Source organism: Elgaria multicarinata, chromosome 15 (genome assembly GCF_023053635.1).
Source record: "Elgaria multicarinata webbii isolate HBS135686 ecotype San Diego chromosome 15, rElgMul1.1.pri, whole genome shotgun sequence".
NCBI classification, from domain to species: domain Eukaryota; kingdom Metazoa; phylum Chordata; class Lepidosauria; order Squamata; family Anguidae; genus Elgaria; species Elgaria multicarinata.
The window spans coordinates 10178708-10192239 of record NC_086185.1 but is presented as its reverse complement, the minus strand read 5'-3'; the positions used below and the strand labels follow the sequence as shown (position 1 = coordinate 10192239).

General features: G+C 44.7%; 1 protein-coding gene across 8 annotated transcripts in view; it reads right to left on the bottom strand.

Annotated features, from left to right (window-relative positions):
- The window catches only part of TENM1 (teneurin transmembrane protein 1), a 332266-nt gene that overhangs the window by 66362 nt on the left and 252372 nt on the right, over positions 1 to 13532 (bottom strand). For all 8 annotated transcript variants that reach the window (XM_063141817.1, XM_063141823.1, XM_063141820.1 and 5 more), the window contains one exon: positions 9548 to 9702. In XM_063141817.1, the coding sequence (XP_062997887.1) occupies positions 9548 to 9702 (155 nt within the window). The remainder of the gene's footprint in view (positions 1 to 9547; positions 9703 to 13532) is intronic.

Sequence of the window (13532 nt, the reverse complement as noted above, 5' to 3'; positions counted from 1 at the left end):
CAAGCCCTCCCTGCTGTGTTCCCTTTCTAACTGACCTCCCCTTGAGCAAATATGTATCTTGTTGGCTGGCAATAATGTATTTATGACTGGTTTGGTTGCAAAATTTGCCTTGGCTGCAAGTAAGTTAAGAGCAAGGCATCAAAACCATTTATAAGGATTGTAATGAGGAGCTGGAGATAAAATTTTGTCCTTCTTTATATACGTTGGTCTAGTACTGCATAGGGGAGCTTTTAACTTATGCTAACGTGATCCTGCATTTTTATATTCTCGTATTTTTGTTTACCATTTTTATTTTATTTTAAACTCACTATTGTTATTGTGTTTATATTAGCTCATCTCCTTGCTTATATTCTCTCTTTCTAATTATATCAAATTGTGATGGCTTATCGCTTTTAGCAATAAAGATTTCATCATTGTTGTGTACCAAGCAGGGTTTGGACGACATGGCAAACTGTGTGGCATTGTAGGTAATTATGCAAATGCCAGTCACACACCCAGCTCGTGCGGGGATAGGGGGAAAAGCCACGGTGGCTTCTCACCCCAACCCCAATGATCGTCCAAATTCAGCTTTGGTGTTGGGTTGTGGACTGTGGGTTGTTTAAACAATGGGCTGTTGTGTTGCTGGGAAAATCTGTCCCCCATGCCCAGCTTCTGAGGATTGCAGCTAAACTCAGGGGGGATGGGAAAGCCTTAGTGAGCTAGCAGATGCCATCAGCAACCCATGCTAATCAAAATCTCCCAGTGCTTTGATGCAGGGCATGTCTAGACCATACCTTATCATGTCCACATGACACACAGGGGATCCCAGGGGCAGGGAGGGAAGATCCCTCCATTTCCCCAGGATAACTGGAATGGATTTTAGCCCAATTTTTCCTGCAGTCTTGGGAGCGTCCCGAGACTGTGGGAGGTGTGGGCGGCTGTCCCGGTTTCATCCCGGCTCCTCATGAGTAAACGTGAGAAGCCGGGAACTGGGCACGGAGCACAGAGTTCTTCAGGCGCTCTGTGCCCATTGGGGTTGGGGAACAGGATGACTTTTTTTTTACTGACCTTTTCGTTGAAGCGCATGTGTGCTCATCTTCAGTAAAAAACAACAAAATGGAGGGCACAACATCCTCCTTCCTCCCTGGACATTGCATGCCACGTGTGGAGAAAGGGGAGGATCTCGTGATCAGCATATCACAAGATCCTCCCCCCTTCCCTCCCCTGGTGTAGAGATGCCCACAATGAGACCTGCTGCAACACTGCTCTGCCTTCTCCTGCTGTAGAAAATTTGACCTAGAATTATGAAGGTGAAAGGAACCAGGGAGCATCTGCAGGGGCCTACTGTCTGATTGCTATGTGAAGGGCAGACCAGGATTACGATAGTTTTGTCTGATCAATTCAGTGCCAAAGATGACATATAGCTGGAAGCAAGCGACATGACGTAAGGCTATGCTCTTTCACAAAATGGGCCGCAATGATTTAGCAAAATTATTAGCTGTTACAGAAAGGCAGTTTTGAGTGCTTTTCGAGAAATCACGTGTCTTTGTACATCTGAGGAAGTGGCTCCAGTCCATAAAAAGCTTTTGCCAGAATAAATGTGTGAGTCATTATGGTGTTTCAAGAATCCTGGTTACTTTTTACAAAAAAACAGAAGCAAACCATGAGTTGCACACATGAGTTTTGGAACCTGGATTTCTTGGGCTCATACTAGGTGTAATGCAAAAGATCTAGCATCAGATATCCTGACTTTATTTTTTATTTTATTTTAGGAGAAGCTGTAGGGGGGCAAAATAGCGTAAAGAGCTGCACCGGTGGATATTCTTTTAAGAGTCTCCCCCCCCCACCACTCTAATCATTTTATCCTGAAATCAGTCCCCTCTGGAAGCTACTATTAGCTTCACTGGGGGAGGGCAGGAGGAAAACGAGACAAGCAGAAAAATAATGCCTTTATCTTAGATAAAGCCACACTTCATCTTCAGTAAGAATTGATTTTATTTTTACTTGGTTGAACTTCTGATTCCAATGTTAAGGAAACCCTAGCATGGTCTGAAGATGCGATGGAACCTTTTGAGTTTAGGAATTGCTTTTGTTTGGGGACGAGGCAACAAGATGTTGAGATGCCTGGATTGGTTCCTTATTAGAAAAGCTTAAACGTTCTTAAGCGTCCATCCTATGTCTTGCCTTATACATTTTTACCCATGTTTTTTTTCAGTTGTTATTTATTATGGTCGCAGACCAGCAAAATCAACACCAAAACATGCAAAGGATAGGTAAAAAGTGACATAAAAGCAAAATACAGCTTGGTGAGTTGCTTCTCTCAGGAGGATTGCAACGTTATTTTTCTAATTTGCATTGAGGTCATGAGAAACTGAGGCCGTAGCTAGACCTAAGGTTTATCCCAGGATTGTCCTGGGGTCAAACCTGTTCATCTAAGTGCCACACAGGGCATCCAGTGCTCAGGCAGGGGCAAACCTTGGATGATCCTGGGATAAAACTTAGGTCTAGCTACGGCCTGAGAGACCCTTTCAGTAATATAGGAAGACACATCCCTTAAACAGATTAATACCAACGTTGTGGGGTTACATCTAGAAAAGGCAGTTAATAAAGGAAAGATTAACTTTTTTCCTGCATTCCTCATACATGTTCCAATGCAAAATGACATGTTCAACAGATTCTATTGCTCCAGAACCACAGGGACGTAATCGTTCATTAACCGGGATCTTACTAAATCGTCCTTCTAGTAATGCTGATGGCAACACATTAAAGCGAGCAAGGGTAAATGCTCTCCTATACTTGGGAATGGTTAAAGCATACAGATATGAAGCTGCAGTGAGTTCACAGTTATTAAAATTATTATAGAGCAGTGGAGAGCAAGATTTGTTAGCAGCAGTTCTTAAATGCTGTAGATCTAGATCTATTAATTTTTGGACAACAAGAGACTGGGCCTTCTGGAGCCCATAGTTGCCCACAGCTTCCATGTTTCTCTCCTGATCCCTCTCTCTTTCTGTTGGCTTGTGTCCAAAGAACTGTGAGCAGAAGGAGAGACATTATCATTGCTGCCTCCTGAACTCTAGTGGAAGAGCTTAGAGGAGGACTTCTTACAGTGGAGCGCTGCAATGGACTGAGAGCCTGTAGCTGAGAAACAGCAAATAAGGTAAATAAAAGGTGTAGAATATAGGCTCTAGCGGGCTATAAAATCATTCTCAGGATGATTCCCTTTGCCCTTCTCCTTACTGGCCTTCCATTGTGGCATTAAAGCCTTTCTATCCCCCCCCCCCCCCAAAAAAGAATGCATTTGGTCTTTAAAAACTTGACTTTACCACCTGGCATATGTTTTTTTCGGCCACGGGGCTTTTAATGGGTTTTATGGCATTTTATTGCTGCTGTCTCGAGTGTTTTCATCTCTAGTTCTGCTGGTCTTTGGTCCTTGTGGTTTTTGATTTTATTAGGAACATAGGAATTTTTCTTACCATTGGTCCATCTAGCTCAGCACTGTTTATACTAATGGGCAGCAAAGGCTCTCCAGGGATTGAGGAAGGATTCCTCCCTAGCCCAGTGATGCTGACACTGACCGGCAGCAGTTCTCCAGGGTTTCAAGCAGGAGTGTTTTCCAGCCCTACGTGGAGATGCCAGGGATTGAACCTGGACACCTTCTGCATGCAAAGCAGGTGCTCTGTCACACTGAGCTAACAAGCCCTCCCCTTGATGGGCAGAATCCAACAGGGCATTTTCTTTTGCAGCACCAATTCCATTGCACAAGTGGTTCCCACCACTTGTAAAGCACGTTTACCCTTATGGGGTCCCCACACTTTGAGTGTGATTGGGTTCCACGTAAATGCAACTGCAGTGAAAAAGCATAAAGCCGACACAATTTCGTGAAGTATCCAAAATCTCTGATCTTCTGCTTAATATACAGTCACAATGTGCACTGAAAGAGTGGCTACTGTTTCACTCAAGAAGAATTATTTATCAGCATTCCAGCACTTTAAATGTAATTTAATGGCTTTCACATACTACGGAAGGCATACTGTGTGGGCAGCTGACAGCCCAAACAGTAGAAATGACATGTTAAATTGTTTCCTGAGTCTCGATTCAAACCTAAGGTTTGCAGTGAGCCACCAGCAACTCTGGTTTCAACAGACTTCAAGGGACTCCCCAAAGGAAATGCATTACAGTGGTCTAGCCTAAAGCTTGTGGAGGCATGAATCACATTGGCCAAATCTCTATCACACTTTGCCCCACCTCATATATGCAATCTTCTTTACATACCTTACCAATGGCTTCGTAAGGCAAAGCAATATTATTTGCTGATACTTTATATGGAAGATTGAAGAGGCCATCCAGTAAATTTATACCTGAGGCTATCCAGTAAATTTATAGCTAAGATTTGGGGACTTTCCAGTACATAGCTCATTCTATGAACCAAAAGGCTGCCCTAGCTGTAATAGCAGAAGAAGCTGGTGAAGACCACTTTCAGACAGCAGCTGGGCTTTTAGGGCCACAACAGCTAGGTGTTATGGCTGGAAACCTGTTTCTAGAACAGGGATTGTGCCAAACTGCTGTTAAGTGTGGGACAATTTCAACCGGTGGTATAGAGATACATTTTGAAATGCAGGTGCTCTTCATGACAGCCTCCATAGCCACGCCCCTAAGCAGACTCCCAAACTAGGGGTGTGCACGGACCACCCGCTCCACCCCGAGGGCCAATCCAAAAATTTTAGGTCAGGCCGCTCCGCCCCGCGCCGCTCCGCCCATACTCCGCTCCTCTTCGCCGCGGAGCTCCGGCTCCGAATCGGAGCTCCGCGGTGGAGGGGAGTGGCGCCAGGTAAGGCCGGGAGAGGAGGGCGGGAGGTTTACCGGGCCCTGCCACCATCGCCGCCCGTGCGGCGACGGCGGCAGAGCCCGGTAAGGGACCAAGGGAGAGGGGGGCCTTACCTGCCTCCGTCCGCGGTCCGTCAGCGTCTTCAATTGAGCCCACGGTTCAACCAGGAAGTCTGGGCCGCAAGCGGCCCAGACTTCCTGGTTGAACCGCAGGCTCAATTGAAGACACCGACGGACCACGGACGGAGGCAGGTAAGGGAGAGGAGGGTGGGGCGGGGGTTACTGGGCCCTGCCGCTGTCGCCGCATGGGCGACAGCGACAGCGGCAGGGCCCGGTAAACCCCACTTACCTTTCCGGCGGAGCTCCGGATCGAGGCGAAGGATCCGCCTTCACCTCGATTCTCTTCACCACGCTCCGCCGGCCCCCCAATCCTCATCGCCTCCGCCTTAAGGGCAGGCGAAGCCCCCCGCTCCGCTTCTAATTCGCCAGTCCGATTAGAAGCGGAGCACATCCCTACCCAAAACCCAGGCAGCTGTGTTGATTTGGAACAGCAAACGGATTCTAGCAGTTTCATTCCACCAGGAGCAGGTCTTCTGTAAAGCTCGTGGGTGTTCATCGCCCATTCAAATCCAAGCCCCCCCATTATTTTATTATTATATAATTATATCATCATCATCATCATCATCATCATCATCATCATCATCCTGCCTTTTCCCCAGTACTGGGACTCAATAGCTTATGCATTACAATTGTTGCTGGGGAAATTCATTCCCTTCCCCCAGTGACTGTGAAAATTGCAGCTGAGCTCAGAGGGAGCAGGGAAGGTGCTGTAGCTCAGTGGGTAGAGCCCCTGCTTTGCATGCAGAAGGTCCCAGTTTGATCCCCGGCCTCTCCAGGTAGGGCAGGAAAAGCTCCTGCTTGAAGCCCTGGAGAGCTGCTGCCGGTCGGTGTCAACAACACTGGGCTAGATGGACCAGTGGTCCGACTCAGTGTAAGGCAGCCTCCAATGTAATTCTGAGAGGGTGGAAGCTGATGTCAGAGCCCCTAGTTATAAAGAAGTGCAGGCACTGCATCACTCTGAACCCCGGCTCTGCTACACCAGTGATTTCAACTGAAAAGTGATAGGGTAGAGGGGATGCCTAGTCTGTCCTCTTGCCTGCCACTTTGACCCCTGCAACTGCTCCAACAAGCCCTTTGCCTGCCCCTCCTACATGTAGTAGAAGCTGGCGGCTCCAATGTCAGTGGGGCAAAGCATCCGCTCTGGGTTGCAGTCAGAATGAGATAGGGGCATGTCTATACTAGGTGATATCCAGGGGGTCATCCCAGGATTGTCGTTGTGCATCCACATGATGCACAGGGGATCCCGGGAGCAGGGAGGGATGATCCCTCCATTTCCCCGGGATATCGCCATACCCTCCCCCCCCCCCCCAGTTTTTCCTGCCATCTCGGGATTGTCCTGAGACCGCGGGAGGTGTGGGAGGCCATCCCGGTTTTGTCCTGGCTCCTGATGAGTAAATGTGAGGAGCCGGGAACCAGGCACAGGGCAAGGAGCTCTTCAAGCGCTCCGTGCCCATCAGGGGTGGGGAGAGGGGGTGGGCCTTTTAAAAAAACAAAAAACCCCACACATCTTACTTTTGCGCTGCAGCACAGGTGCACTCCAGGTCCTGTCTTTCTTTTTTTTAAAAAAATAAATGGTGGGCGGGATGTCCTCCTTCCTCCTTGGATGTTGCACACCACGTGTGAACGCAGGGAGAGGATCTCACGATCAGCATATCACGAGATTATCCCCCCTCCCTCCGTCCCGGATTGCTGGGAGGTGTAGACATGCCCTAGAACACTGAAGAAGTGATCCAAGGTGCTGAAACCCACAAATCGTTCTTGCTCCTTAGAGAGATCCTTTAGAGTTCTGGCTGGTTCTGAATGAATCCCAGAGCAGATCCACAGCCCCACTGATATTTATTCATTTAGTTATTGCATTTCTATACCGCCCAATAGCGGAAGCTTTCTGGGTAGTTCACAAAACACTGGAACCACCAACGTTCCCTGCCTGGGTGAGTTCATCTCCCATCTCAGGATCCAGTTAGGAAGAATGTGGTGGCACTCAATGAGTCGTGGGGGGGATTGGTGGGCAGTGGGGGGACTCAGTACCTCTTCCTACATAGTATTTTTCTACTGGGGAACCTCTCCCGCTGCTCCTTCGCAGATGGTTGGTGCTAGCGATTAGTCTTTTAATACATGGGCTGCTGCCGTAAAGTGCAGTTTGGTCTTGAGGCACCGCGGCAAACCTGGCGGCGGCTCCAGGCTGCAAACTCTTTGTCTTAAAATTAAAAAGCCCATTTTAATGCACCACCAGGGCCTCATCAACGGTGCTAGTTTAAATACTTCACAGCCACTACACATTAGAACCCATTCCGGCCATTCCTTTATTCAGGAGCAACAGCTGACTGGCCATTATGCTTCCTATAATGTTTCCACAAAGTTTCATTTATTAAGAAGCTGTATCGTGTGCCTGAATTTATTTGCATTTTAAACACAGGCTGGTTTGCTGCGGGTGGGGGATGCTTTTAAAATGCTCTTAAAAGAGCCTGGGGGGAAATTATCCAAAGGGGCACAGAGTTTGATTGAACCGTTATTTCCCAACACCTAATTTATAAGGCTGCAGTCTTTATGCTGAATATTCCCTGTGTGTGTCTGTGCATGGCGGAAGTTAGAGAAAACAGATGGCATCACACTATAGCAGGAATAAGCCATCCTCTCATCAAGTCTGGCCGTGCTGGCTTTGGCTCACAGGTGTAGGCCCAGGGTTGCTTGCCCCTGCATGAGGGGAAACCTTCAAACAGGTGTTTGAAGATTTCTACCTGCCAATGTAGAAATGTAGCAGTGCAATGACAATAATAATAATAATAATAATAATAATAATAATAATAATACATTTATTTGTTTCCCGCCTCTCCCTCTGGATCGAGGCGGGGTACAACACAAATAAAAACACCATAAAATGCGTACAACTAATTCAAACGTTTAAAACCAGTGCATCATTAAAAGCAGCACACCATTAAAAAAAGGCATCTTAAAATTCAACTGGGTAGGCCTGCCGGAAGAGATCAGTCTTTATGGCTTTCTTAAATTCTGGAAGACTCTTAAGTTGATGAATCTCTCCCGGCAAGCCAATCTCTCCTGGCAAGTAAGAGTTTTCTGGAATGTGAAACTGAAACGTCCCTGACTGGGCAAGCTCTGTAAAAGTCTGGTAAAATGCCTGAAGCTTATCACAACACCCACCCACTCCCACCCACCAATAACATAACATTACTGTTTTACTCTGTACAGCACCATGTACATTGATGGTGCTATATAAATAAATAATAATAATAATTAATATTGCTGTTGTTTATTTGTTCAGTTGCTTCCGACTCTTCATGACTTCATGGGCCAGAGCTTTCTGTCGGCTGTCGCCACCCCTAGCTCCCCCAAGGTCAAGTCTGTCACCTCCAGAATATCCTCCATCCATCTTGCCCTTGGTCGGCCCCTCTTCCTTTTGCCTTCCACTTTCCCTAGCATCAGCATCTTCTCCAAGGTGTCCTGTCTCCTCATTATGTGGCCAAAGTACTTCAGTTTTGCCTTTAATACCTATACATTTTTTTTCTTTTAAGATATATTTTTAGAATATTTAGGAATTTTAGGGAAAAGACTCCCAAGGAACTAATATAATACTAATTCCAGGGGAACCCCCCACACACACACAATAAAAATGGTATATAAACACTGGGTTGTATCAAATGTTGCTCTTTTGCAAGGGCTCTCCCACAAAAGAATTCTCCACCTCGTAGTTAAACTACAGAATTCGCTACCACAAGACTGGTTGACCACCAGTTTGGATGGATTTAAAAGGGGGGTTAAGACACATTCCTGGTGGAGAAAGCTATCAGTGGTATGACTCCTGATGGCTATATGCTACCTCTAGTATCAGAGGCCATATGTCTATGTACACCAATTACTGGGGAACATGGGTAGGAGGATACTATTGGCCTCATGTCAGCTTCTGGGTTTCCCGTGGGATGCTGGTTGGCCACTGTGTGATCAGAGTGCTGAACTAGATGGACCCTTGGCCTGATCCAGCAGGGCTCTTTTTATGTTTGTATGTTCCTCCTCATGGCACGCCACTGTACCCTGTGAAAAAAATCTCCCCTGAGATTTGGGAGATCCTAAAGAAAGGCCCGGTTTTCCTTAGGGTCTCCCAGCTCTCAGGAGAAGATTTCCAGGGGGAACAGGATACTAGAATGGGGTGGTGAGGTAGGGGTTTTCTCTTGAATGCACACCACCTTGGTTACCATCGACTGGATGTAGACAAACAACACGTGAAATACGTGTACTACTCCTGATGGCTGTTATGGACACATAAGAAGCTAAGGTCAAATTTGCTCAGCATAATACATTGATATGAATGATCTCAAAGTGAGCTTTATAACAGCTTTCCCCAATCTGCTGCCCTACAAGTGTATTGGACTGCAGCTTCCATCAGCCCCAGCCAGCATGGGCATTGTGAGTTGCAACCCATCATACCTGTAGCATACCCGGTTGAGGAAGGTTTCTTTGTACAGGAAGCTGCCTCCGAACAACCTATGAAACCAGACTAAAATCTTTTTCCTTATTCAGATACTGTTCTTTAAGGTCCAATTTCATCAGACAAAACAACATTTGTTTCCATACTGAACAGTAACAACGTATGAAAGTGATTAGTGTCTACCTGAGTGATGTCCATTCCGGCATCACAGCTGAGTGGCTGGGTTGATGTGAGACCATTTGAGCCTATTAATGTTGTGATTGCACCACTGCCATCAATCTTCCGAATCATGGTGCCATCCACAAAGTAAATGAAGCCGTGCTTATCTACAGTGATGCCTATTGGGAAAGAGGAAAGAAAGTTAAGCAGAAGGACTACCAGAGATTAGAACTATAAATCCTGGTTTGGCTTTGTTCCTTGGGTTTTGATGTGCTTACATCAAAACTGTTCCCATTTTCTTTGTCTTTTTGACCTGTTCTACTCAGAACAACAACCCAGGGTATGGGTTGTATATGGGTTGTTGTTGAATCATGGGTTGTTATTAAACCATGTATGGTGGTTGAGTCACATTTTGTTGTTACGTTTGAACTCTGCACTATGGTTTAACTATGGGTTGTTAACCATGAACATCCCAGAGTTTATAACCTAACAACAAACCATGAGTTCTCAACCCACAGTAAACCATAGTGCAGGGTTCACACATAATGACAACCCACAATTCAACAACAACCCACACTCTAGGTTGTCATTACGTGTGAACTAGGCCTTTGTGTGTGTTCAAATTTATGAATCCGTCTTTAAAGAAAGTGATAATACAACCAGGCCCTGTGAAAATTCTAGATTTTTATCGACATGTTTCACGGTGCACTCCTATACATGTCTACTCATAAATAAGTCTCATTGACTTCAATGGAGCTTACTCCCAGGTAAGTGGGTATAGGACTGCAGCTTCAATACCATAAAGAATGTCTGAACTAACAGTATGTGTGTGTGTGGGTTGGGTGGGAACAAGGTCAAAGCAATGAGGTTTCTGAAAACACAAACCTCAGTCTTGTCTACAAACCAGTACTTAGATTTAAACTAACTTGGGTTGCAGTCCTATACACACTTCAAAAACAGAAGTGGTTTACCTGTCTCTTGAACAGAGACAAAGCAGTGCTGCATGCATTAATCAGTACACCAATGGAAGGATGTCTGTGTTATAACCCAACAGCAACTGTTTTGTGAGTGGCCTCCATTAATAAGGTAATTATCACAGTTTTACTTTCTGCATTTTAATGCCTTCTGAGCTCACTGTTTATAATCTCCTACCTGAACCATGTATGTCTGTGTGTACTTGTAACTTGGGATGACACTGCACGCATCTGATGAAGTGGGCTATAGCAATGAAAGATTTATGTCATAATAAATTTGTTCATAGAATCATAGAATAGTAGAGTTGGAAGGGGCCTATAAGGCCATCCGGTCCAAACCCCCTCATCTTCAAGGTGCCACAAGACTTTTTGTTGTATTTACCTAAAAGTAAGTCAATGGGACTCACTTCAGAGTAGACCTACACAAGATTGCACTGCAACATCATTTTATCTACCTACCTACTGACTTACTGTAACATTTCTATCCTGCCTCTCCTAAAGCTTGTGGTGCCCTGACAAACAAGCTTAAAAAAACTAACTTAAGACTTGTACAAACATTGAAATAAAGCAGCAGCCACAATGCAACAGCAATGAAGTCATCAAATAAAAATAGAATAACAATAGAATAACTAGCTAGCTAGTTTATTTAATTTATTTATTTATTTATTTATTTAGAATATTTATATACCACTCCCCATTGAAAAATTTCGGAGCGGTGTACAAGGTAAAATGAAAATAAAAACAGAATAAAACAGTTAAAACAAAATTTAAAAAGAAGCAAAACAACAACACAGAAATCCAAGGCTGCATGTTAAAAATAGTTAACATTTAATAGTTAAAATAGTTGGATATACAGTGTGTGTGTGTGTGTGTGTGTGTTTATCATACTATATTTCAATTTGTTCAAATAATAATTCAAATTTCAAATTATTAGAATAATGATATTTGGTTCTTTTATATTACCATGCATCTAATTACAAAAGAAAGATTCAGGCTTCATGAGCAGGATTATCCTCATCTGCTGCAGAATTTTCTTTCAGAATGTGACTTACTTGGAGAACATCAAATTTAGCCACTCACCAGCCGGATCCTTCACTGAGAGGAAAGCATTTTACAGTATACCACCCGAAGCTGGAACTTTATTCTTTGACTTTATTCATCACCTCCAACTCCCAAGTAAAGGTACCTAATTCAGCTTCTATTGACTGTTTCTTAACTTAGTGCACCATCTAAAAACATCTCCAGCCGTGTTAATATACAAACCATCTAGTTTCTCTCTACTGCTGTTTTCCACCTACCAAGGTGCCTGTGTGTTTTGGTTACGGATGGAGATTGTTCTGAGTAACAGCTGGATTTTATAGTTTCAAAAAATGGGGATCAATCATTGTGTGTTTGTTTCTTCATCCCAGCGGTCCTAGGGATAATACCTGGTGCAACCTGAATCCACTACCTCACTCGCTAAAGCCTTATTTGAATGTCTATAACCTTCTCCTCCATTTCATCTTAAAACTCCAACCTTGCAGACTCTGTGACGTCAATGCCAGTGAAGGGTGGTGGCTCTGATTTTGATGGGGCTATGAAGCCATTCTGATTTTCAGGCAGGACCCGGCAGAAGTCTAAAGGAGCTATTCAAAGTGCTGGACCTATTTTGGCAATAGAATCCAGCACCTTGAATAGCTTCTGGCTGAAGCTCAGAATACATTCGCAGCCCCACTGAAATGGGAGACACCTGTTCAGCTCTTTGGATAGCTCCTTTAGAGTTCTGGCTTGTTCTGGTTCAAACTCATAATCGATTCACAGCCCCACCAGAATCGGAGCCACCTCCTTTATTTATTTATTTATTATTTATTTATTTATTTATTTATTTATTACATTTTTATACCACCCAATAGCCGAAGGTCTCTGGGCGGTTCACAAAAATTAAAACCATAATAAAACAACCAACAGGTTAAAAGCACAAATACAAAATACAGTATAAAAAGTACAACCAGGATAAGAACCACGCAGCAAAGCAGATATAAAATTAAAATACAGAGTTAAAACAGTAAAATTTAAATTTAAGTTAATATTAAGTGTTAAAATACTGAGAGAATAAAAAGGTCTTCAGCTGGCGACGAAAGGAGTACAGTGTAGGCGCCAGGCGGACCTCTCTGGGGAGCACATTCCACAACCGGGGTGCCACAGCGGAGAAAGCCCTCCTCCTAGTAGCCACCTGCCTCACTTCCTTTGGCAGGGGCTCACGGAGAAGGGCCCCTGTAGATGATCTTAAGGTCCGGGTAGGTACATATGGGAAGAGGCGTTCCTTCAAATAACCTGGCCCCAAACCGTTTAGGGCTTTAAATGTCAATACCAGCACTTTGAATCGGGCCCGGACCTGGACTGGCAGCCAATGAAGTTGTAAAAGTACTGGCATAATGTGATCTCGCCGGCCAGTCCCTGTTAGTAAACGGGCTGCCCTGTTTTAGAGTTTTGGCTGGTTCTGACTGAAACCCAGAATGGATTCACAGCCTCACTGAAATGGAAACCACCAGGGTCCACTGGTCAATGTCAAGTTATTCTTATTATTTATTACATTTCTCTACCACCCCATGGCAGAAGCTATCTGGGTGGTTTCAAAGGTTAAAACATCATGCAAAATTGAAAAACACACAACAGATAGTACACACAGGAACAACCTACATCAAAAAACAACTTTCAGCAATCAGCCAAACCATAAAAACAAATCTGGGATAGATTAAAAAATGCATGACATGCTGCTAAATGCCTGGGAAAAGAGAAAAGTCTTGATCTGGTGCCAAACATAACAATGTTGGCACCAGGTGTGCCTCATTGGGAAGACCAGTCTATAATTTGGGGGTGGGTTGTCTGTGGACTCCCCAATATGGGGTTCCACTGGGGTCATTTGTCCCCCAGGCTGTTCAACATCTATATGAAACCTTTAAGTGTGGTCATCTGGTGTTACCTTTTTCTTTCCCTCCCCCACCAATCTGCTTTTTGCAACATCTTGCCTGATGAAGAGAGCTAGGGATCTCAAT